The 27,925-nt window shown below is 39.7% G+C and overlaps 1 protein-coding gene across 1 annotated transcript in view; it reads right to left on the bottom strand.

Annotated features, from left to right (window-relative positions):
- Liprin-alpha (PTPRF interacting protein alpha) overlaps positions 1-27,925 on the bottom strand; it is a 332,503-nt gene that overhangs the window by 230,953 nt on the left and 73,625 nt on the right. Inside the window, exons 2-6 of the mRNA XM_080280589.1 lie at positions 21,365-21,466; positions 14,110-14,274; positions 13,152-13,226; positions 11,374-11,484; positions 3,376-3,483 (exon numbers count right to left, since the gene is read on the bottom strand). Of these exons, the coding sequence (XP_080136715.1) occupies positions 3,376-3,483; positions 11,374-11,484; positions 13,152-13,226; positions 14,110-14,274; positions 21,365-21,466 (561 nt within the window). The remainder of the gene's footprint in view (positions 1-3,375; positions 3,484-11,373; positions 11,485-13,151; positions 13,227-14,109; positions 14,275-21,364; positions 21,467-27,925) is intronic.

A 27,925-nucleotide genomic window follows, 5' to 3' on the forward strand; every position in this document is an offset into this window, starting at 1 on the left:
AGTATAATAGGAAAAGTGTATGATAGGATACTTATTGACAGAGTTAGAGAAAGAACAGAGAAATTAGTTGGAGAAGAACAGGGAGGCTTTAGGAAGGGAAGAGGTTGTGTAGATCAGATATTCATTCTCAGATCTTTAGTGGAAAAGTTTCTAGAGAAGGGAAAGAAGTTGTATGCAGCTTTCATGGATTTGGAGAAAGCATATGACAGGGTGGATAGACAAGGATTGTGGAAAGTGTTAAGAATTTATGGAGTAGATGGGAAGTTGCTGAATGCTGTGAAGAGTATGTACGATGGTGCGAAGGCAGCAGTGCGTGTGGATGGTGAACTAAGTGAATTTTTCTCTTTGAAAGTTGGGTTGAAACAGGGATGTGTCATGTCTCCATGGTTGTTCAATCTGTACATGGATGGGGTAATAAAAGAGGGACAAGGTAGGGTAGTGGATGTTGGAGTGGCCCTGGTGAGAGAGGATAGTGTTTGGAAACTCCCTGTACTGTTGTTTGCAGATGATACTGTGTTGTTGAGTGAAGACGAAGGGGAGCTGCAAGGCTTGGTGGATGAGTTTGAGAAAGTGTGTAAGAAACGGAATCTAAAGGTGAATGTAGGGAAGAGTAAAGTGATGGTCTTTGAGAGAGGTGAAGTCAGTGAATGGACAGCGAGGTTGGATGGTGAGGAATTGGAAAATGTGAGTACGTTTAAGTACTTGGGTAGTGTGATGAGTAAGGATGGAGGTTTGGAGGGTGAAGTGCTTGAAAGGGTACAGCAGGGAAGAAAGGTTGCTGGTTCTTTGAAAGCAGTGATAAGAAACAGGGAAGTGAGCATGGAAGTGAAAAAGTTACTACATGACAGTATTGTGATACCAACTCTAACTTACGGAAGTGAAGCTTGGATGTTGTTGGAAGGACACAAGTCAAGAGTGAGAGCCGTGGAAATGAGTTATTTAAGAGGAGCCTGTGGAGTCACATGGAGAGACAGGCTGACGAATTAGGATATAAAGGAGCGCTGTGGTGTTGATGTGGATGTGATAGGAAGCGTTATGAGGAACACACTGAGGTGGTTTGGCCATGTGGAGAGGATGGAGGGTGAAAGACTGACGAAGAGAGTGTATGTGAGTGAGGTGGAGGGGGAAAGAGGGAGGGGGAGGCCGAGGATGAGATGGAGAGATGGGGTGGAGAGGTATATGAGAGAGGGGGGTGTGAGTTGGGAGCAGGGGAGTGAAATGGCAGGGGACAGGGCGACTTGGAGGCGATTTGTTTGTGGCCACCCCAAACGGGATTGAGGCGTCTGGCAATAGATAGATAGATATATATATATATATATATATATATATATATATATAGTATATACTTTGTATATATATATATATCAATCAATCAATCAATCAATCATTTCCTGTGGCACCCTCGGGGATGCATAGGGCCTCGATGAACTCACACCACCACATCCTATATATATATATATATTATATATATATATATATATATATATATATATATATTATATATATATATATACTGTATATAAATATATATATATATATATATTTTTTTGGTTTTACGCCAGGTATCCCCGAAGGGCTAAGGCGTTGCCCCTGGGTAGAGGACTTTTGGACTGGAGCGTGTAGCATTTTATGACCGGATGCCCTTCCTGATGTCTACCAATGACCCTTGGGTGGATTCGATCCTCCAACCCTTCGGTCAGAGCGGAGCGCTCTAACCCACTGAACCACGGCTGCTACATATATATATATATATATATATAACCAAATAAATAAATAACAGCGAGATGTATTGAGTTTAACACAAAGCTTTATGACATACTGTATGTTCACCTACTAACACTATTCTCACGAAACATTAAGAAAATATTTATCTTTATCGAAAGTGGGGTGACCGCCTGGGAACACCAGATGCTGTTGGCATCCCTACGTGTCAAGTGGGGTTGGTGGAGGTTTAGTGCCCCTCCCTGTAAAACAATTAACTCTAAGCCCTTGGCCACCCCATTTGGGATACACAGCATCCGGCAATGGATGGATGGATGATGGAAAGTACAGTACAGCAATAACTACAAATTTCATTGATTACTGCTGATACTCAGCAGCTGAAATGATAGCAAAATCATTCACATAACAGGTAAAAGGCTACAAGTCACCAGAACCCCTCAAAATGCAAATCCTTGAGTGCTTAAAGTACTAGTAATAAGCTGCAAAAACAAGACAGAGAGAGTAGGTACTGTAAAATCATGGCAATATAAGGCCTATGTACAACCTACAGCACAAGCTGGCTGACCAGGCCTTAACACTAAATAAAGCTTCATAGTGGCAAAACCGGTTGGTGTGGTAACACCAACAGTACTGTACAGCCAGGGGCAAAGTTTGCTTGATATTTCCTCTCTTCTACTTCTCACTTTCCTCTGATGGAGAATATCCCTAGGCTGAGATGTGCTTGGTAGCTTTCTCTGTCCACGGCAGATTTGCTATGATGTGTCAGGGAGGAAAGCGAAAGATATGCTAAGTGTGAAGCAGATGCAGTGGAATAACTGGCGAACTTTTGTTCCTTACTGTACAGCAGAAGGACCAAACACATAGAATTAAAACTCTCCTTGCATTTATTCTAATGTGTAACATTTTTCAGAATGGATTAATTTTTTTTCATAACTTGCAGATTAGTAAAAATACTGAAGATCTCCAATGCCAACGCAGATGAAAACCCTTATAAAATTATTTGTTCCCTTTTACATCACTGATTGGATTTAAAGTATTCATATAAGATTTGAAATTTAAGAGATATCATCAATATCTCATTGTATTAACGAGGGTGCATTTACAATTTTATACCAGTTTTTCAGATTAACTTCAAGCTACGCTGTGCTTCCACAGAAGAAGAGTGGAGCTTTATAGTACAGAAATAACAAATGCAATTCTGTACAGTGAACATCCCATCTAAGATAATTCTGTTCACTGCACAAGTATAACAACAGTTTCTTGCGAATACTTTCTACAGGGATTCCTTGCTTGTTCCATGAACCAAATACACACACATCAAAAACATTAATAGAAAATCATTAGCAAGAAGCTAATGAATCAATACAACAGCACACGTATTAAACCCAACGTTAGTAACACTTGATACAACTACCCAGCACTGTTCCAGTCTAGTTTTAACAACTTTCAAGCAATACACTGTAAACATCAGTATCACAATGCACCCTGAAAATAGCCAGACAGCTAATCCAAAAAGCACTCAGCCTTGAACAGTGCAAAAATGATAATACAAAAAAACTGCAGCCATGTGTTTGAGTGCCAGTGGAGGCCTAGGGCAGCCAAAATGGAGGCAGGCTGAGATTTTAGTTATTCCTTTGTTTCTTCTGTGTTTACCTGCTTGTCGAGGGAGGTCTGCAGTTCCACCAGCCTGTGGGGTGGAGCGTCCGTCTCTCCCACCCCCCCTGCTCTGCCCTCTCTGTCCCCTTCGGACTCCCCCTCACCCTGCCCGGAGAGGTGGCTTAGCCCAAGTTTCATGAACACCAACTCAGACCTCACCTGTGTCATTTTCAGCTTACTTCATCTGCAAGTTTGACCTCACCTGCCTACCTCACCTTCCAGTTTATTCCATCTGCAAGTTCAACCTCACCTGTTTCATCTTCAAGTCATATTGCTTGAAAGTTCAACCTCACCTATGCCCTCGTTAAGTTTATTACATCTGCAGTTTTGTCCTCACCTATGACAGCTTTCAGTTAACTTCATCTGTAAGTTCAGCCTAACTTGCCTGAGTTTTCTCTCATTTAATTTCATCTGCAACTTTAACCTCACCTGTGACATTTCTCAGTTAACTTAATTTGCGGGTCTGATCTATGCCTGCCTATTTCATCTTTCAGTTTACTTCTTCTGCAAGGTCACCTCACCTGTAACACATTCAGCTTACTTCATCTGCAAGTTTAACCTCACCTGTCATCATTCAATTCAGGTCTACTTCATCTGCAAGTTTGATCTCACCTGCCAATATTATCATTCAGTTCACGTTGCTTGGATGTATTAATTTTCCTGAACCTGGCCTAACTTCAATGTTCCCCTAGCACCTGCTACTAACCAAGCCTCACATATGGCTGTTTATTATAACAAGTTCATTCATATTTCCACCTACTTTCTAACATCTGCAAATTCTCTTGGCTTCTGCAGATCAACATATTTCAAGGCAGATCAGTTAACTAATGTGTCTAGTATGGGACTTGTATTTAATATCATCTATTCTAATTATTTAATGATGTTTTCTTTAGGACAACATTCATAACAACAACAGCCATGCCAACAAACGAACAACAGAAACTACTGATATACATTAAAGGGATGGGGATGGTTGAAGAAAAAGTGAGAACAGAGTGGTTATAATGAAAGGAGAGTCACCTTCTCAATGGTGTTAAAAGAAACCTAGTTCTTAAAAGTAAAGTAAGACGCAGACTCTTAAATTATTCAGACTTACTAGAGGTCCTGTATCCTTTATGATAATGATTCTAAACTCATGCTCAGGTAACAAGTAATGACCAAAGCATACTGTTCTGGAAAAATTTAGATCCTCTGAGCATAAGCTTTTTAGAAATATAACTAACAAAGAACAACAACAATGACAACATAAATAAGCCTGCTATTTTCCTTTATTAGGTAAATATTCCTGCAAACTGATCCAATCTTCATCATACATTCATACATACATGAGTCAACATGCAAGCATTTAGTTCATGTATGTATGTATACATGGTCCAAAAGTATTGGACATGTTTCCCGTCACACTCTGCCATAGCTAATTCTGTACATATGATTGTATGTGATATTCTGTTCTCCAAGAAAAATTCTCTGAAATAAGGACGCTTCTAATGTTTTCTAATGTACCTTTAGAAATTCATGCAATACATACGACACTGAATACACCCAATATATGGCTATACTGTGACAAAGAACTGCTGCCCGTTGCATTTTTTCGTGGCATCTCCTAAAGTAAACTTGTATTACTAATAATAAGAAACAATACTAATATTACTTAAAATATCTGGTTAGAATCTAAATAAATTATTGTACTTTCGGTACTTTGGGCATGTTTTGAGAATTAACCACTTCACTCTGATGATATAATTTTAATCTATTAACAGAAGATGCATCTATCCCCTCCAGTTTGAAAAGTCTTCCCCAAGCTAATAAAATCATCAGGTAACAGCAGGTATAAAATTAAAAGAACATCACCAATCTGAATGGGTTAATGAAAGGAAGGTTACTATTTCACAAGCAGTGATTACTTTGTATGTGTCAAAGATCAAGAGTACAATCCTGCCATTACACTGTACAATCATATAATGGGTGTTTTTTGTAAACAGCATAAAGGATATGAGTATCTCAAATGCTTTAAAATACTATATAATCAACAGTCCTTAGTAAATGGAAAAAAGGAAAAGTATTCAACAAGAGGAAACAGAAATATACAACTGAATAAATTACAAGTACTGCATTCTGAGAAAACTGAAATTTAATCTGAAGGGGTGAAAAAGTGGTGGGTTACTGCATTATCACAGCAGCACAGTAGCAGGTGCAGTCATGTCTACAGTGTCAAACCACATGTGCATTTTATTGTGGTTTCAAATGCTTCACCACTGACCATCCACTGATGCTGTATTCTAGGTGGAAAAGGAGGCTTTGTAGCACCTGTTTCTTAACTTTTCATTATGTACATTACACCATGATTTTCCCTTTAGATATCTAGATATTTCTAGTGTTGATATAGTTGGCCTCAGTAATATACAAGAGGATTAAAAGATGCCACAAACAAAATACATCACAGAGGAAGAGGCACTACAGTATCTCCAAAGCTACCTGATGTACAGCCCTTTATCATGGACTTTGTTAGTGTGAGGTAAGGTAACAAGGGCAGGGTTTTGTACTGTGACAGGGTTATGGCAGGTTATGAGGATGTTGTAGACCTGCTGTTGTGCCATTTGGAGGTGCAGTATACTTGTCAGGCACGATACATACCTCCAAAGTGCAATTTACATGGAAGTGTAACAAAGTCACAGACACTAACTGTGCATTAAATGCTATGTGACTATGAAGTATTATACAAATATATGAAGTGTTAAACCAATATCTTAAGAACTATATAAGGGCTTAATTATGAGCAGTGTAATACTGAATGAAATATGTCAGCTAAAGTGGTGTATTTGTCATGAGTCATTTTGCTACATTACTGTGTACATTCAAAGATGTGTGTGTGTGTGTGTGTGTGTGTGTGTGTGTGTGTGTGTGTGTGTGTGTGTGTGTGGTGTGGTGTGGTGTGGTGTGGTGTGGTGTGGTGTGGTGTGTAGTGTGTGTGTGTGTGTGTGTGTGTGTGTGTGTGTGTGTGTGTGTGTGTGTGTGTGTGTGTGTGTGTGTGTGTGTGTGTGTGTGTGTGTGTGTGTGTTCTTACCTAATTGTTCTTACCTAATTGTATCTTTACAGGAATGAGTCAAGCTCGTACTGTCCCGTGTTTTAAACCATAATTATTGTACATATCCTTAAATTTGTGAATTGTTTTGGCACACACTATTTCATTCGGTGGTGCATTCCATTGATCAATTACTCTGTTTGGGAAACTGAATTTCCTTACGTCTTTATCACCTCTCTTCTTATGCAGTTTTTTGCAGTGTCCTCTTGCTGATGCTTCTCCATATGTTAAGTACTCATTTATGTCTATTTTCTCCTTCCCTGATATGCACTTATATAGCATTATCATGTCACCACTTTTCCTTCTCTTCTGTAGTGTTGGTAGATTCAGTTTATTTAGTCTTTCTTCGTAGCTTAGGTCCCTTAAGCTTGGTATCCATCTTGTAGCAGCCCTTTGAACTTTTTCAATCTTGTCTATGTGCTTTTTGAGATGAGGACTCCAGACTACTGATGCATATTCCAGGGTTGGTCTAATGAATGATGTTATTATCCTTCTTAGCATGTCTTCATTTATGTATGTGAATGCTATTCTCATATTTGCAAGCAGTGTATACATGTTCCGTACCTTCTCGCTGATGTGGTCAGCCGGAGATAGTCTGTTATTGATAATCACACCTAGGTCCTTCTCTCTTTCTGATGTGTATAGGGTTTTATTTCCTAACTTATAATCCCAATCAGGTCTTTTTCCACTTTTACCAAACTTGATTACATGACACTTGTCCACAATGAATTCCATTTGCCATGTACTACTCCATTCATGAAGTTTATTTAATTCTTCTTGTAGCTCCCTACAAGAGTCTGTGTTAGTAATTCTCCTTTGTATTTTTGCATCATCTGCAAACATATTCAGATAGCTCTCATTTCCAGTGTTACTGTTTATATCATTTATATACACTAAAAACATGATTGGTGCCAGCACTGAACCCTGTGGTACTCCACTTGTCACTTCTTTCTGTGATGAGTAGTTTCCTCTTAGTACTGTTCTCATTTCTCTTTTTATGAGAAAGTCTTGCATCCAGCAAAACAGTTTGCCTCAAATACCTCCTTTATGGTACAGTTTCCATAAAAGTCTTTGGTGTGGTACTGTGTCAAAAGCTTTCTTGAAATCTAAATAGATACTGTCCACCCATCCTTCCCTTTCCTGTATTGTGTTTGTTACTCTGTCATAGTAGCTCAACAGATTAGTAACACATGATTTTCCTTTTCTGAAACCAAACTGTCTTTCTGTTATCATACTGTGTTCTTCTAGATGATTTACCCAAGCTTTTCTTATAAGCTTTTCTAATACCTTGCTTACAACACTGGTCAGTGATACTGGTCGGTAGTTGAGTGGATTTTGTTTATTTCCTTTCTTGAATAAGGGGACAATATTTGCTTTTTTCCAAATATCAGGTAGTTTACCTTGACTCAAGGATTTCTTGAAAATTAAAAATAATGGTTTACTTAACTACTTTGCACATTCTCGTAACACCCAACATGAAATTTCATCAGGACCACTTGCTTTTCCTCTGTCTAATCTACTTAACTCCTCCTGTATTACTTTTTCTGCTATTTGTATATCTGGTAGTATGTGTGGACATGCATGTTCCACATAGTCCCTCTCAAAATTTTTTTCTTCTGTAAAAACTAATTGGAAATTCTTATTTAGTGCTTCACAAATATCTTTCTCTTGTGTATAAGTGATTCCCTCGTCCGTAATTGATTGTATTATATCTTTTACTTTGGTTTTGCTTCTGATATAGCTGTAAAACAACTTTGGTTAATCACTACTTTTATTTATTATATCCTCCTCAAACTGTTTTTGGGCTTCCCTCCTTATTCTTGTATAATCGTTTCTTGCCTGTTTGTAATTATTATACGCCCTTTCACTATTATGTCTTCTGTATCTATTCCACAACAAATCTCTTCTTTCTTTTGATTTTTTACATTCTGTATTGAACCATTTCTGTATTTTCTTATCTGCTTCTTTGTGCTGTGGGATGTACTTCTGGACCCTTATTTCATAAAATTCACAGAATTTTTTATATACAGCATTTAAATCTTGTCCTCTAAGCTCATTTTCCCAATCAACTTCTAAGAAATACTTCTTTAGGTCTTGATGATTTCCCTTTTTATAGTTTAGGCTCTTTTTGTAACTGTCATTGCTGTTTACTATGTCATATGCTATCCTGAAGTTATAATTTAGTACTGCATGATCGCTTTTGCCGAATGAAGGGTGATATATTAAACTGTCAGTATCATTTTCTTGCCTAGTAAATATTAGATCTAGCACTGAAGGTACATCGTCCTCTTTTTCTGGTGGTTTCCCTCACATGTTGAGTTAGGAAGAACTCTTGTACGAGATCCAGGAGCTTTTGGTCCCAACAGCTTTCTTGGCTAATTATATCTAGAGTATTCCAATTTATATTTGTATTGAAATCCCCAGTTAGTATAATTCTTTCTGATTTCTCTTCCATTTTATGTAGTAATGAACTTAAACTCTGAATTGTACTCTCTGCCAGGTCCTCATATTCATCTCTTTCCCATGTGTTTGATCTGGGTGGCATGTCCAAATTGGCTACAGTTACTTTTCCTTCAGATATGTTGATCTCTACTGCAATCAGTTTTACTTGTGATGGTATATCTAGTTTTATTTCATTGACTTTTAGATTTTTCTTAGTTAATATTATAATTCCTCCTCCTTTTTTTAAATTTCTGTCTCTTCTCCATATATTGTATTCCTCTAAGTTTAGTATGTCATTGGATATCCTTGGTGTTAATTTTGTTTCAGTTAGGCATTTTATTTGTGGTTCATTTTCTCTGACATAATCATTCATCTCTAGTAATTTAGATACCATTCCATCCACATTTGAGTACATGAACTTTATCATCTTGTTTATATACTTGTCATGACATGGTTCTACTACCTTCCTCCTTTTTATTCCATCCTGTTTGTGTACCACTTTCGTACCTGCAATCCTATTACAGTACTTTGTAAAAAAATTTCTTCTTCTCCTCTTCTGATCTTCCCTCATTTTTTGTTTTTGCTTCCTCCCTTTTCTCTTTCAGTAATTCCAGTTCCTCTTGTGTTAGGCATCTTTTTATCCACACATTTTTGAACTCCTCTTTTTCCATAAGATTCTTTGCATTTTTTAGTATCTCTTCCACAATGTTTACACTCTGGAAAGTCACCTTTAGGGGTCTTGTCTTGCTTTTCTCATATTTCCCTAACCTTTTGTATTCCTCTATGTCTTTACTACAGATTTCCTCTGATACTTCTTTCAGTAAGCTCATTACATTTGCCATCTCCTTTTTGTCTCTTGTGATCTTGTTTTTTATTTCTTCCTCTTCTATACCAGTGATTACTATAGATTTGTTTATATCTACTGAATCTCTGACTAACTTTGGATTGTTTTGGATTATTCTTTTCACCTCCTTTTTAATGCTTTTTTCCTCCACCCTTGTTTCTAAGTCTTTCTTTACTTTCACTATTTCTGCATACGTGGTTTCCACATCATTTTTGTAGCTTTGCACAGCTTCATTTACTTGTGTTATCTTCTCCTCAATATCACTGCTCTGGTCAATAAGACTGCTTACTTGCCTAATTGTCTCTGTGTCATTTTTGAACTCTTCCATAACACTCTCGTGACTGACTACTGTACTTGCCATTTCACTCATTTTCTTTCTAAGTGTACTCAATTCCACTGTTAGTTCACTGATGGTTGTGTCTTTCTTATTGGCCTCCCTTCCTAGTTTTTCTATTTCTTCCTTTTGCAAGTGCATCTGCTTCTTTATTTCATCAATTTCATTTTTGAAAGCCATTTCTAGTTTGTTTACACGTTCAACCAGTCTATTGTGAGTCTCCACTTCAACCAGTTCTTGGTAGAAATCATCATTTTGCTTTTTACCTTTATCCCTTTTCTTTTCCAAATTTGCTTTACTGAAGTATGTATCCATTTTGCAATACTAAAAGTGCAGAGCATGTACTTACAATCCCCGGGTTGTTGTAGTCTAAACAAACCTCAGATGACTCAGCGTATTCTTTCGTCTTGGTTCACTTTCCTGTTTGAACAAGTCTTGTTTAAACTTATTATTTTTTTCCTTTTAATAATGAAAAATCATTTAGTTTAACCTGGTACAGAGTTTGACTCATACAAAGATACTAATTTAGGTAATGCCACTGGCCGTGTTGGTTTGGTACAGAGCGCCAATGACGCACAGCCGCCTCGATTGAATCCCTCTGTGTGTGTGTGTGTGTGTGTGTGTGTGTGTGTGTGTGTGTGTGTGTGTGTGTGTGTGTGTGTGTGTGTGTGTGTGTGTGTGTGTGTGTGTGTGTGTGTGTGTGTGTGTGTGTGTGTGTGTGTGTGTGTGTGTGTGTGTGTGTGTGTGTGTGTGTGTGTGTGTGTGTGTGTGTGTGTGTGTGTGTGTGTGTGTGTGTGTGTGTGTGTGTGTGTGTGTGTGTGTGTGTGTGTGTGTGTGTGTGTGTGTGTGTGTGTGTGTGTGTGTGTGTGTGTGTGTGTGTGTGTGTGTGTGTGTGTGTGTGTGTGTGTGTGTGTGTGTGTGTGTGTGTGTGTGTGTGTGTGTGTGTGTGTGTGTGTGTGTGTGTGTGTGTGTGTGTGTGTGTGTGTGTGTGTGTGTGTGTGTGTGTGTGTGTGTGTGTGTGTGTGTGTGTGTGTGTGTGTGTGTGTGTGTGTGTGTGTGTGTGTGTGTGTGTGTGTGTGTGTGTGTGTGTGTGTGTGTGTGTGTGTGTGTGTGTGTGTGTGTGTGTGTGTGTGTGTGTGTGTGTGTGTGTGTGTGTGTGTGTGTGTGTGTGTGTGTGTGTGTGTGTGTGTGTGTGTGTGTGTGTGTGTGTGTGTGTGTGTGTGTGTGTGTGTGTGTGTGTGTGTGTGTGTGTGTGTGATGTGCATGGTGCAGTGTGTCACTAACCGCCAGCACTGGATCAGCACCAGACGTAACCTTTCCAATCTCCAGGGACTCCACCTTCCCGTTGACTCGATCACTCTCTGCCCCATCACCCGGCACCTTCCCCAGCTTGTACTGGTTAAGCTGCACCAAAATAAACTGTCAGTCATCAATATAGTACACTTTTCAAATACTATGGTGCTTATGATGTGCTTAAAAAAAATATAAAAAAAATATGATGATCCTATACTACATATATCAAACTGCTGTCTGACTTTTGTTCCAATAGTATACTTCTAATATGATTAACACTTCCCCAATCACTCCTGGACTTTCCCACTACACTTGTCCTCCAGGCATGGCTATCCTTCTGTATATAATTTTCACTGACAAACTACCAGCACTTCATTTATGCAGCTTTAGGTAATGTCTTTGCAACAAAACTGACAGTATGCTTCTTCAACTGCTTATTTAAACTCCAATTCTTAAGTGCCTTAGGCTTGTGATATAACAAGTAATTAATGGCACTAGATTATTACCTCAACTCTTGGAAACTTCCCAGTCATTATACTGCCACTGTGGTGCAAATGAAATACTGTATATACTACATCTTGAAGAAAGTAATAAATGCTTAAGTATTGGCTGCAGACTATCACTGTCAAAAAGATACAACGTACTAACACATCTTTAGCTGCAGACTCTCACTGTCAAAAAGATACATTGTACTAACACATCTTTAGCTGCAGACTATCACTGTCAAAAAGATACAATGTACTAACACATCTTAAGCTGCAGACTCTCACTGTCAAAACGATACAACGTACTAACACATCTTAAGCTGCAGACTCTCACTGTCAAAACGATACAACGTACTAACACATCTTTAGCTGCAGACTCTCACTGTCAAAACGATACAACGTACTAACACATCTTAAGCTGCAGACTCTCACTGTCAAAATGATACAACGTACTAACACATCTTAAGCTGCAAACTATCACTGTCAAAAAGATACAACGTACTAACACATCTTTAGCTGCAGACTATCACTGTGAAAGATACAAAGTACTAATACATCTTTAGCTGCAGACTATCACTGTCGAAAAGATACAATGTACTAACACATCTTTAGCTGCAGACTATCACTGTCAAAAAGATACAATGTACTAACACATCTTTAGCTGCAGATTATCACTGTCAAAAAGATACAAAGTACTAATACATCTTTAGCTGCAGACTATCACTGTGAAAGATACAAAGTACCAATACATCATAAGCCGCAGACTATCACTGTCAAAAAGATACAAAGGACTAATACATCTATAGCTGCAGACTATCACTGTGAAAGATACAAAGTACCAATACATCATAAGCCGCAGACTATCACTGTCAAAAAGATACAAAGGACTAATACATCTTTAGCTGCAGACTATCACTGTGAAAAAGATACAAAGTACCAATACATCATTTGCTGCAGACTATCACTGTCAAAAAGATACAAAGTACCAATACATCATTTGCTGCAGATTATCACTGTCAAAAAGATATAAAGTACTAATACATCTTCAGCTGCCGAATATCACTGTAAAAAAGATACAAAGTCCAAATACATCTTTATCTTTTATGTCAAGTGAGCTCCGGCGTGTACATATAACCGATGATATTAATTAGCAATCAGAAACGATACCACAAAAAATTAAAAAACACTACTTATGCAGAACAAACTGTTCTGCACAGTAAAAACAAATGTTTTTAAAAAACACTACTTATGCATGTATAGAAGAGTCATAGTAAAAGAAATGTGCTGACTGACCTCATCCCGGGTGTGTGTGAGATCCTCCTCTAAGGTGGCCACACGTTCCAAGCTCACGCGCAGACGTTCCCGTACCTGCACACACAAATATGTAATTTACAGGTTATGCAAGCTGTCAGACAAAATTTGAAAGGTAAAACTGTGGCTATACTTCCATCAGGTTTTCTCAAAACTGTCATAACTTAACGAGATCTTGAAAACCTGATCTATAATAATCAAACCAAATTGTGTTGTCTCATCATTGGGTCTATCCCCCAGAGTGAAATGGAAATACTGACTGCAACTGTTAACAATTCTGCACTTAGCTGGAGAGGATATTAAGAACACCTAGCTCACTTCCCTAATACTGTCAACTAGTAAAAATGTCATTTGCAGGCACTCATTTACACTTCTATAATACAACGTCCCATATATAAATAACAGCTGTTTAAACAATGAAATTTTGTACCATACTGTGTACCACAGTTTACTTATTAAGGGGAAGTAATGGGTTACTTCCAGATTCGAGAGCTCGGATTATCAATTTGTAGGAGGATTAAACTTGCTGTTGCTGCAAAGGTAAGTTAAATGTGAAGAGTAATTACCATAGCCTTTAATTCCATGCCTGCTAGGCTTTCTCAAAAAAAAAAAAAAAAAAAAAAAAAAAAAAAAGGCTTCTCTAAACAGAATTCCTAACTGCAGACACAGCATGGAATGGGTTACTCAAGATACTTTTTGAAGCCTTTAACTACAAGGATTTCTTTCAGCTACAATATACCCTAGCATATCAATGCAGTAAAAGAGTTAAGCACCACCAGCTTGAGTCAATGTAATCCAAAAGCCTAAAAGACATGTTCTACGCTCACTGACAAACAAACTGTGAATATGAGACAGTTGATCATATATACAGTACTATGAGATGACACATACAAGGTATGCTCTCTCTCTCTCTCTCTCACACACACACACACACACCTACCTTCTCATCTAGTGCTTTGTGATGTTCAAATAGTGACTTTAGCGCCTTGAGCACCTCCACCTCAGATGACACACCAGACTGTGATGCTGCCTGACGCTTCACCACCGTCATCCGTAACGACCGCTCATGCCGTGACACCAGGCATTCCAGGTGTTCCAGCAGTAGCTGTCAAGAGGACAGGGTTAAGACAGGTGTGTGGCAGGTGTAGACAGGTGTGGTAGGTGTAGACAGGTGTGGTAGGTGTAGTCAGGTGTGCTGTGGGTGTGGACAAGAGTGTGGCCGGTATACACAGGTGCATGGCAAGTGCAAGGACAGGTGCATATCAGGTCCATAAAGATGTTGTAGGTTTAGACAGGTGTGTGGTTGGTATACACATGCATGTGGCAGGTGTAAGAACAGGTGCAGTAGGCACAGACAGGTGTGTGCCAGGTGTGGGGACAGGTATGTGGGATAGGTACAGATCTTGATTTTGGCTCTCTGTTAACTTTTTATTGTTTTTTCTTGGAGGGAACAATCTTGCAGACTTCTGGCCTTTGATTCCTTTGTCCTTGAAGAAAAAAAAAAAAAAAAAAAAAAAAAAAAAAAAAAAAAAATGCAGGGGCTGTGTGCAATACATGTACAGCAGACAGGTATGTAGTAGGTGCAGACATATGAGTAGCAGGTGTAGACAGGTGTGTGCTATGTGTAGACAGGTATGTAGCAGGTGTGCAGACAAATGGTTGTCAATGGTGTAGCAAAGTAAGCACATATATATAACAGACGTTGAGGCAATGTAGGGACAGGTATCGTGATGTGTTGCAATGCATGTGTAACAGGTGTATGGACAGGTATAAGGATGTATGTGTGGCAGGTGTATGGCCATAAAAGTGTCAGGTGTATGGATATATGTGTGGTAAGTGTATGGAAATGTATTAGGATGTATATGTGGCAAGTATACGAATAGGTACATGGGTATATGAACAGGTATAGGGATATGTGATGGGTGTATGGACAGGTAAAATGATGTATTGTGTTGCAAGTATAAAGACAGATATATATACCAGGGGGAGACAGGTGTATTTCCATACCAAATTAACCATCACTGACCTAATCTCAGTTCAGGAACCAAACTTACCCTCCAGTGTAACTATTCTTAACTAATCTCGACTAATCACTCCAAACACCTACCACACTCTGACTGCCAAGGCTCCCTGTTGCATTCATGATTCTCTGTTCCATTCTCGACTCCTGATTCTTTGCTGGATTCTGGATTCACAATTCTTTGTTGCATTCCAGATTCATGTATCTTTACTGCATTTAGGACTCAAGATTCTTTGTTGCATTCTGGACTCACAATTCTTTACTGCATTCTGGACTCGTGAATTTTTCTTTCAATCTGGACTCATGATTCTTTGTTGCATTCTGGACTCATGATTCCTTGCTGCATTCTGGATTCATGATGCTTTGCTGCATTCTGGACTCATGATTCTTTGCTGCATTCTGGACTCATGATTCTTTGTTGCATTCTGGACTCATGATTCTTTGCTGCATTCTGGACTCATGATTCTTTGCTGCATTCTGGACTCATGATTCTTTGCTGCATTCTGGACTCATGATTCTTTGCTGCATTCTGGACTCATGATTCTTTGCTGCATTCTGGACTCATGATTCTTTGCTGCATTCTGGACCCACGATTCTTCGTTGCATTCTGGACTCATGATTCTTTGTTGCATTTTGGACTCATGATTCTTTGTTGCATTTTGGACTCATGATTCTTTGTTACATTCTGGACTCATAATTCTTTGTTACATTCTGGACTCATGATTCTTTGTTACATTCTGGACTTGTGACTCTTCGTTGCATTTTGGTCACATGATTCTTCGTTGGATTCTGTTACATTATCGGCAGTTGCTAATACACTGAACTTTGTACAAAAATCTGAGTTATTTGACTCTTTTTACTCTAACTTGGCCTAAATTTGCAACTTCTCCATCTTGAATGCTGAATTATAGCAATAAATTAAACACTAGACTATGATGCTAGTCACGAAGCAGTACTATGGAAAGGACGTATAGCCGTTGCAATGCCTTTTTCTATCACTGTGCTACTTGATTTAAGCACCAAAAAGAGTGAAAATCTGAGCAAAGTCAAGACGAAAGAACTATACCGAATTCATACAATGATATATTTTATCTATCTATCTATCTACCCATCCATCTACCTAATTATCTATCTATCTACCTACCTAGCCTCCCTCTCTATCTACCTACCAATCTACCTACCTACCTATCAACATATGTGCCTACCAACCTACCAATCTACCTACCAACCAACCTACCTATCTGTTTTATTATATATTTATTGTTACCACCTGAGTTTATTACTTACATTAAGGAATGATCTCTAGCTGTGAATGGATACGAGAAGTTCCATTAAAACCTTAGTATGTAATAATGCCATTCTATATTTTTCATTTTTATTACCACCAAACGATTTTAGCTTGGAATTATGAAGAATGATCCCTTGAATCCGGGAACATATCTTAAGAGAAGGAAATGACATCACACCATTTGGCAACAGTAAGAATAAAATTAATTAAAATATACATAATCTGGCTGTAGAATGAATACGAAAAGTACCAAGAAATAAAAAAACAAATGTGCTCGTAGTGCAAGGATTTATGCATTTGAAGTTCAAGGCCAGTGCACCGCCGTGAAACACAATATTACACAATGCTGCGCTGACCATTACTTTACCAAGGCAGGGTTGGTTGCTGTGTGTGTGTGTGTGTGTGTGTGTGTGTGTGTGTGTGTGTGTGTGTGTGTGTGTTCAATCTACACCTCTACATTATATCACAATAAACATTCCTATGCTTCCTTTCCACCACTACACCCACATACACTCTGCTGAACCCGCCTACACCCATCCACACCCTTTCAAAACACCAAATACAACCTATATATTGTGCATCCTGTGCAATTATTTTCCATTCACCTACCATGCCATTCTACACACCACCATACCTGGCTACACTCTTGCTGCGACATCTTACACCACACTACACCCTTCCTACACCCACCTACGCCTATATCCAACTGAATCATTATCCTTTCTTGGACCCTACTTCATCCAACTATATCCTCACCACATACGCCCCCATTACACCCACCTACATCCTCACTACACCCACCTACATCACCACTACACCCATCTACATCACCACTGCACCCATCTACATCACCACTACACCCATCTACATCACCACTACACCCATCTACACCACCATTACACCCACCTACACACCATTCTCACCTAAACACCCACAACACCCATCCACACTTCCACTATACCCAACTACACCCCCACTACACCCATCTACACCCTCGCTGCACCCATCTGCACCCCCACTACACTCACCTATACCATACTATACCTACCTACACCCCCACTACACCCTCACTACACCCCCACTAAACCCAACTACACCCCTGCTAAACCCAACTACACCCCATCTACACCCATCTACACTCCATCACACCCACTTATACCACATTATACTCATCTACACCCCCACTACACCCATCTGCACCCTCACTACACCCATCTACACCCCACTACATCCACCTATACCACACAATACCAATCTACACCCCTACTACACCTATCTACACCCCACTACACCCACCTATACCATACTACACCCATCTACACCCCCACTACACCCATCTACACCCAGGTACACCGTTAACCCATCCTACCCTCTCCTCCATCCTCTTGAGCTATCTTAACTCTGGGTGTACCTGCTCTATCACACTCATCACCACCACCACAACTACCACAACTACCAACACTGACGCTACCACTATCGCCGTAAATGCCACCACTACCACCACTAATCAACTTCCACCATCACAACCATACAACCAAATACCACATCCACTACAACTATGAATATCATCACAACCACCACGACCACCACAACTACCAACATTACTGACGTTACCACTGTAGCCGTAAAGCCACCACTACCACAACTAAACTACTTCCACCACACAACCAAATCAAATACCTAATCCTCTACAATTATCACTACCACCGCAACTACCACCACCATCATCACAACTACAACAACCATCACTACTGACACCACTACCATCAAATACCTATTCCTTTATCTTGCCATGATAATCCTTTCAACTATCTACAACAACTCCCTACCACAACAACTATCTACACAACCACAATCCTACCATAGTTATTATACTGTTCTTAGCTGTCACTATGCCTAACAGTTCACCACAATCACCACCACACACCACAACTACCATAATCACCACAGCTACCACATTCACCACAACTACCACATTCACCACAGCAACCACATTCACCACAGCAACCACAATCACCAGCTACCACAATTACCACAGCTACCACAACTGCCGCAACTACCACAATTGCCGCAACTACCACAATCACCACAACTAGCAATCACCACAGCTGCCACAATCACGACAACTAACACAATCATCATAACTACCACAATCTTGACAACTGCCACAATCACAGATGCCAATCACCATAGCTGCCACAATCATGACAACTACCACAATCATCACAACTGACAATCACCACAGCAGCCACAATCATGACAACTACCACAATCACCACAGGTGCCACAATCACCACAGCTGCCACAATCATGACAATTACCACAATCATCACAACTACCAAATCACCAAAACTACTATTCACCACAGCTGCCACAATCACCACACATGCCACAATCACCACAGCTGCCACTATCTCCACAACTAACAATCACCACAACTACAACAAAACCACAATGACAACTACCGCAATCACCACAATTATAAAAATCACATCTACCACAATCACCACAACTATAAAAATCACCACAGCTACCACAATCACCACAAGCTATTTTCTGACACCATATTCATCTCCTACCGCCTACCTTTCCTCGCCACAACCACCACCACCTCCACATTAACTACAAACTATTTCCTCGTAGCTATTATGTTTGGTTACCTTCCTTGCCTTAATACCAGAACTATCAAAGCCACCACAAGCTATTTCTCTCTACCATACTCAGATCTTCCTTTGCAGCCATAACTACCACCACTATCACAACAACTACCTTGATTTTCACACTACCATAATCAGTTTCTCTCTACCATACTCAGAACCTATCACCTAACTTCTCTTGCAACCATAACCACCACCACTACCACAACACCTACCCTATATTTCACACTACCACAATCAAAGCAGGGTAAACTCACTTCTATTCAACACCCACGTGACTTTAAAAAAAGTAAAATTAAAAAAATGTGGCGTCCCTCTCTCCATTCACGTTTTTTTTTTTTTCCTATCAAACTACAGTAGGCTATAACATTTGTGGTGCCTGCGTCACACAAAGTTCCAATGAGTACTCACTCCTCTTACACCACCTACTCTCTCTCTCTCTCTCTCTCTCTCTCTGTCATGCTAAATATTTACACCGCCTACTCTCCCCTATTGTTGATTTTTTCACCCGACAAAGATCCCTTATTCTTTCTAGTTAAGTTGATCAAGTGTAGTCAGACTGGTGGGTGGATGTGACTAGTAACCAAGGAGATTCATTCCTACTTCATTACCAAAGCTCACTGAATATCAAGCAACCAGGACACAAGTCCAGTTTCGTCAGATGAAAATAAACAGATTATAATGCCAGTAATAACACACTAATGCTTATAAGATTTTACATCTATTACCCACATCACTCTGACGACCCACCAATTTCTGACTTCATTCTTGGTAATCATAGTATTTTATTCAGATTAGGCGAAACTTGGAGGTTGGATACGGCACTAATTAACCCATTCACTACGAGAGATGTGTCCTGTGTTGTGTTATCTGAAGGTACGGTAACACTAATAAAAACTAAGATCAGGTTTTAATATATCCCCAGCAAGACAGTCTATAGTTCGTTTAATTTAACTTCGCAGAGATATTCGTCCTTCTGCGCATCACTTCACGTACCTCACTGACAGAAAGAAAATACTCCGGCAATACCTCCTTCCATTAGCACTTCTTCATGACTATTCAAGACAGAGAGACGGCAATTTTACGCCAAGTTAAAGTGAACACGAGTACCTAAGGTGTGGTTCCCCGTGAGTGTATCGTACCTTACCTGTGGCTGGGTCAATACATGAATCACGGCTTTATCTATTCTATCTATTGAGAGGCCTTATCTACTCTATCTATTACTCTGGTCTACCACGCCTCTCAACACATAACTTAACCTTTATCTATTATCTCCATTCTCCCATCGACGTTATCATCTCTGACTACATTCTGTATTCTTTAACGCCATCATCATCATCACCATCATCTCCCTACCTACCTCCCTTCTTCCCTTCCCTCTCCTCTCATCATTGTCATCATTATCCCCCCCCCTCTCTCTCTCTTCACATTCATCAACGCTATCAGCATCGTCATCATCATCATCAGCAGCAGCAGCAGCATTTCCCTACCTCCCTGCCTCCTTCCCTCCTTTCATTATGATTATCACCACCATCATCAATACCTCTCTCTTTCTCTCTCTGACATTTCACTCTATTCTATCTCTCGATCTAGCCTAATGTTGTTCTATCTCTACCATCAATCTTCAATTCACATGTCCCCAGTCACTCTATCAATGTCTCTCTCTCTACATTCACTCTGTAACTCTCTTGCTCTATGTTCTCTTTCTTCTGTAGAGGGTGGTCCATATATATCGTTCCTCTTCCACTCTGAATGGCGATTTCTGGTGTGCTGTGTGGGTTGAGTCAGCATTATCAATGTCTATCCTGCATCATTTACTCCTTTCCTACTCTCACTGTCACACCCAAGCCCACACCAGCTGACTGAGCCGTCCCCTCAACACGTAAGATATCACCATGTGAGTCTCTAATGGAGTGCTATCTATGGACCACCCTCTTTATTTCTAGATCCTTATGCAGTCATACAATTCTATTCCTCTCCCCTTACCCCTCACCCCCCTCTCTCTGGTGTTACCCCTCCCATACATACACCACCGTTTACATCTGTCATTAACTCCAGCACCTGTCGTACTACAAATGTCTGTTGGAGAAGTGGTGTGTTCTTACTATGATGTAATTCCTCCTATACACCAGCGTTTACACCACAACATTAATTTCCGCAATGCTTACTCCAGTCATTAATACCATCCGTCATACCACAAATGCCTGCTGGTGTGATGGTGTGTGCTTACCCTGGTGTTATTCCTCTCCGCCTTGAGCTCTGTGATCTCCTCATCTCTCTCCAGCAGCTGCTCCCTTGCGCCATTTAGCTCCTTCGTTAGCGTCGCAAACTCCTGCAATGAATAAATGACATCGTAAACAAAACAGCATTAAGCAAACAAAACATCGTAAGCAAAACATTAAACAATTAAAATATCGTAAGCAAAACATTAAATACACAAATAACATCGTAAAAAAAAACATTAAATACAAACACCATCGTAAAATCACATTAAACACAAATAGCATTGTAAACAAAACATTAAACATAAAAACAGCATCGTAAACAAAACAGTAAACACAAATAGCATCGTAAACAAAACAGTAAACACAAATAGCACAGTAAACAACACATTAAACACAAATAGCATTGGAAACAAAACATTAAACACAAATAGCATCTTAAACAAAACACTAAACACAAATAGCATCGTAAATAAAACATTAAACACACAAATAACATCGGAAACAAACAAAACATTATATACAAATAGCATCGGAAACAAAATAGCATTATAAACACAAGAAGCACCATAAACAAAACATTAAGCGAACAGCATCGTAAACAAATATACCAAACACGAATAACACCGTAAACAAAACTGCGTCACACACACACACACACACACACACACACACACACACACACACACACACACACATACATACACTAAGACTGAAACTCGGGGCATAAACGTCTATTCATTCACGCCTCGGAAATATACATACACATACAATACATCACCAACACACGATACACAGATTACTTAAAATTTATTAAGTCACAGAAAATACTTAAATATTCAATTTCCACACTAAAAATAAACAGTATAACAATACACAATAGGAAAACACATCAAGATCATCATCATCATCATAATCGTCGTCAACATAATTCCTGTTATGAGGTGGGTAAAAATTTAGAAATTCAGAAAAGATAGAAATTACATACATTCAAAAGTACCATCCTCATATCACCGTTACCATTATAAGAGTAATCATTATCACAACTATTTATGATTTTTTTGGAAACCAAATAATCACCCACAAAAAATATAAATATAAAGAATACACATAACCAACAACAACATACAAGTACAAACCGACCATCTCAGAAATGCAGTAACGTACCCTGACCAACGTAGATAGTGTATGCAAAGACTGGAACGTAAACACAGTACAGAATCCACAACATAAATACCTAACGTTGTCGTACTGATCATTAACACAGACTGAAAAAGGTAAGCCGATGGTAAACAGATTATATCAGAGAAAAAAAAAAACATAATCATAATACAAATATACAATGACATAAACTGAAGAACATAACCTGATCGTAAACAGATTAAACGAACCAAAATAACCAAGTCGTAAACTGAAGAACGTAACCTTACCGTAAACAGATTATAACAAACATAAACACACACAGATGTAAACTACAGAACGTAAACCGACCATAAACAGATCAAACAAAAAATAACATTCAAAGACGTTAACTAGAGAACGTAAAACGACTGTAAACAGATTATAACAAACAAAAACACACAGATATAAACTAAAGAACGTAAACCGATCTCACATATAACTAACAAACATTAACCTACAAAGGCGCTGACGAAAACACAGCTTCAAGCCAAACTCCGATGCCACAACGTCAAGTAAACCGATGGAGGAAATGAGATTCATGGAAAGACGTGAAATGGATGGATGGATGGATGGATGGATGGATGGATGGATGGATGGATGGATGGATGAGTGAATGGATGGATGGATGGACGAATGATTGAATGAATGAATGATTGATGGATGGATGGATGGATGGATGGACGAATGAATGAATGAATGAAAGAAGGATGAATGGATGGATGGATGGATGGTTGGCAAGGTCGTATCTAATGGCCTGAGAAAGTGTGTGTGTGTGTGTGTGTGTGTGTGTGTGTGTGTGTGTGTGTGTGTGTGTGTGTGTGTGTGTGTGTGTGTGTGTGTGTGTGTGTGTGTGTGTGTGTGTGAGAGAGAGAGAGAGAGAGAGAGAGAGAGAGAGAGTTACATAAGAATGGATGTTTGTGAGGGGGGGGAGGAGGGGATGGCTGCACAAAAAAGAACGGAATAACATGAGAAATTACACAAAGATGGAATTACATGAAAAGGTTACTTGATACAGGGCTGGGTTTTTGTTGTTTGTTTCTTTGTTTTGTAAACTCAAAGTCATATGAAAGTGTGGATTACATAACAAGGCACGACTGCTAAAGGGTTCAGGGAAAACACCCCAATATTTCTTTCTCTCTTTTCAACCATAGGCTCTGAAATCTGAAGTCAAAATGCAGTTAGTTCTGTGCTGCATATGAGGAGGGTTTTGGCGTGAACTACCATATAAGTCAAAATAATCTTGAACCAATATTGACAACAATAATGAATATGGAGTGTGTCGCCAAAACAAGAAATCAGCTGACAGTGTGGTCACATGTTTCACTTCATTACATCATACCGAGTTAACTCTGTCATCTATACGACTTGCGTTAAGCCAATATTCACAAAATTGTTTACTTCATCACAGCAGGCTATATTTCATCCAGGTAGCCGACACGCTGTCTATGTTCAGTACATTATGTAGAAGTCAGTACCAGGTCAATATCAGTCAAAATACTTCGGGAGCAACACTGACCAATCCTGACTAATTCTGACCAAGATTCAATTTAGCAATGAATTTCGGTGTTCACAGGAATTCGCACGACAATCCATATGCAATACCTGGATTAGTTAAAATCTTGACTTTTAACGGCGCGAAAACCCGCCTATGATACAACGTATGAGGGTGAACACTGCACAAAGTGAAGTTAGGTTTATCACCCGTGGTCTCCATTATTGTGAAATGAGAATAATCACCTCGATGGCCAAAGTATGTCTTGGTTTGCCAAAATAACTGACAGCCACAACACCCAGCAGACCTTCCTTCCCTTCACACATCTCCCCTGTTCATACGGTGGGCTACTGGCACCATAGCTAACCATAAAACTAGGCATATGAACATCATCGCATATACTTGCCCCAGTGTCATTTACACTGTTAATCATCATCATCATCATCATCATCATCATCACCCCTCACATACACCTGCCCCACTCTGTCATGTATCTCGTCAATCATCATCACCTTTCATACACACCTGCCCCACAGTGTCATGTATCCCGTCAATCATTACCATTATCATCACCATTTAATCATCATTACTGTTATGCATCCCGTTAATCATCATCAACCCCTCCACACACACACACACACACACACACACACACACACACACACACACACACCAGCCCTACAGTGTCATGTATCCAGTAATAAAGATGATGTTCGGTTCCACATCTTGCCCTAGCCATCGGCTGTGCAGATCCACCGGTCACCTGAATCCTTACCTCCCTCCCTTGCACCCCTCTCCCTAACACCCCCCCCCCCTCCAAGCCACTACTCACTGACTGGGCTGGCTTTGCTGTTCAAGCCACCATGAAATTGCCACTCATGTCACACAGTTGCCAAGACCACTCAACAGGGTCACTGGGATCCCTGACTGAATCTTCACTATTCTGTTCCGGTCACTGTAAAACTACACTCCTTTTACTCTAACTTGGCCTAAACTTGTCAGCTCTCCATTTTTAAAGTTCAGTTTCAGTGATGAATTAATACTAATATATGCTGCTAGTTACAATGAACTACTGTACCATGAAAAGGATGCAGAGTCGATACTTTTTTTTTTTTTTCTGCCAATGAGCGACGTGAAATAAGCTGCAAGTGGATGAAAATCTGGGCCAAGTTAAGGTGAAACAGGTATGTACTGCGTACTGCATTTACTCTAACATGGCTAAAATTTCCGTCCTTCTGCAGATTATTCCACGTAGCTTAGTGGCAAGGTATGACAACACCATGGCTCAGCAACATTTTCATAGCACCTCTTCGTGACTAGCATCATAATCTAATGTTGATCTATTGTTACAAATCTGCTTTCAAGATATAGACACGGAAGTTTTAGGCCAAATTAGAGTAAAAAAAAAGGCATGGTACGTAATTATGGCTATGAAATTTAAGTACCATCCAAGGCACAATCCACGACACTGATGTTACCGCTGCGTTTTCCTGCTGACCAAATTAAGGCCCTAACAAAACCTAATCCTAGTGTTTAAATATAAATGAGACGTTGGCTACGATGTATATAAGTAATTTTTCCTGGATCAAAATGGGATAAGGGTAGTAATAGTAGTACCGTAGTTGTATCCTCAGGTTCATTTGAAACGCGAACCCGGGGGGTTGCAGGCGGAAATTACCCTCCTCATGCAGTCCACCATCCTCCTTTAGGGGGACAGGGAAGTCAGCGAGGGACATTCATATAACAGGGGACCTCCATCACCCAGTTACATCGGTGCCATCACGTAAAGGCACCCTTCTCCAGCACCAGGGAGGATAAAAGACAGAATACAACCTTTCCTAATACGTGTCTCTGACGAAAGAGTCGCTGGAGGAAGGGCTGAGAGTGTGCAAGCCGATACGGAGGTACTATATAACCACATATTGCAACCTAGGACATTATTGGAACTGAGTGAGCGAAAGTCTGCACAATACACCATTTATTTTATTTATTTATTTACATATGTATTTATTTATTTACTGATAACTGGTGAAGCAGGTGATGATGATATAATATATCTGAACTCGTGAATCACTTTTTTTTATATATACCGATAACTGGTAAAGAATGTCATGATGATAAACCATGTCTGAACTATTCGACCAAACACTTTTTTCTTTCTTTCTTTCTTTTTTGAAGTGGTGAAGCATGTGATCATAGAACATGTCTGAACTACCTGTACTGTTTCTGACTACAGGCTGACCACATCCAACAATTACATGTATTCCATGAATGACAATACATAACGTGGGGTTTCCTTTTAATACCACAACTACACTCACTTCCATCTCAACTAAAGGCTTAAAAAAAATAATAACAAGTCCATCCTAAATATTGCGGACTTACTAAACGAAACCATCCATTACATTAGAAAAAAAAAAAAACGGAAAAATCTCAGTCAATAGGTATACCTGATACATATCTTTCAATCACCATCATAATCATCACCACCATCAATGTGGTTGTGCTGGAAAGTGTTAGGAGTACCGGAGATGAAAATTATGGTCATGTTGAGAGAATGGAGACTGACTGACTACCAGTAAGAGGGTGTGTGTGAATGAGGTGGAGGGGGAAGAGGGCGAGAGGGAGACCGAAGATGAGGCGAAAGGAAGGTGTGAAGAGGTATATGAATGACGGTGGCGAGCTGGAGAAAGGGTAGCCTAATGGTGGATGCGTTCGTGGCCATCCCCTCCAGGATTAAGGCTTCTGGCTACTGATAGATACACGCTGGAAATTCAAATCGACCGGAAAATTCAACTAACAGAAAATAAATGGCGGGAAATCCGAGACTGGGCGTTAAAAATGTGTGTAAAACTGAGGTGAGAAGTAAACTGGGGTCCAAGAGTCATTAACTATGGTGATCCTGGTCATTTGTGAGGCTGATGAGGTGTTGTGCAGAAAGGGTGAGAGGAGAGAGGTAAAGGAATGAGGGAAGGGGAGAGGGAGCAGAAAGGATGAGGAGGAGGACGGGAAGAGAGAAGAGAGGGGGGAGAATGAAGAGAGGGGGAGGAGAAATGATGGTGGAAGGGAAGAGGGGAAGAGGAGAGGGAGGAGGGCAAAGAACGAGAAAAAGCGAGAAGAAATAATGGATAGAAAACGAGGGGGATAAGAGAAAGAGGACTGAAGAGATGAGAAAGGGGATGGGAGAGAAGAGTGTGAGACAGGAGGAAGGAGGGAAGAGAAAAAAGTGGGAATCGGGAAAAAGTACATTAGAAGGAGGAAAGAATGGAGAGAGGAAAGATTGGAGAGAGACGACAGAAATGATGAGATGAGGGGGGCAGAAAGAGATGAGAAAGGAAGATGGGGAGGAGGGATACGGGCGAGAGGGCGGAGGACAAGGGAGGGGGAGAAAAAAAACGGGGGAACAGTGGAAGAGGAAAGGATGACGAGGATACAGAGGATGAAGGAGCGAAGGAACGAGAAAGCCAGCATCATATTTTCACCATTTTCTGTTTCACCCACTATACCCTTCCTTACTCAGCTTCTCCTCCTTCAGCACTCTTTTCATTTTAACTTGGCCTAAAATGCCGTCATCCCATTTTAAATGATGAGGTATATGCTAGTCACGAAGAAAGTACAGCATTAGCATTGTCTTTTTCTGCCACTGAGTTACGTGAAATAAGCTACAAAAGGCCGAAAATCTGGGCCAAGTTAGAGTGAAAGAACTATAGCAAATCTATAAAAAAAAAAACACACACACACATACATACATACAAACCTGCAACAATAGTGGTAGATTCGCCGGATGTTTATATTTTTCCAGCAATTGCAAAGGATCAGTGGTGTTGTTATTGTTAACGTTGCTGTTGCGAAGATTCTCCTTGTCGCAGATGTTATTATTATTATTGTTGTTGTT

This window comes from Coenobita brevimanus, chromosome 85 (assembly GCF_032717465.1).
Source record: "Coenobita brevimanus isolate Jiangsu-jjx chromosome 85, ASM3271746v2, whole genome shotgun sequence".
Classification (NCBI taxonomy): domain Eukaryota; kingdom Metazoa; phylum Arthropoda; class Malacostraca; order Decapoda; family Coenobitidae; genus Coenobita; species Coenobita brevimanus.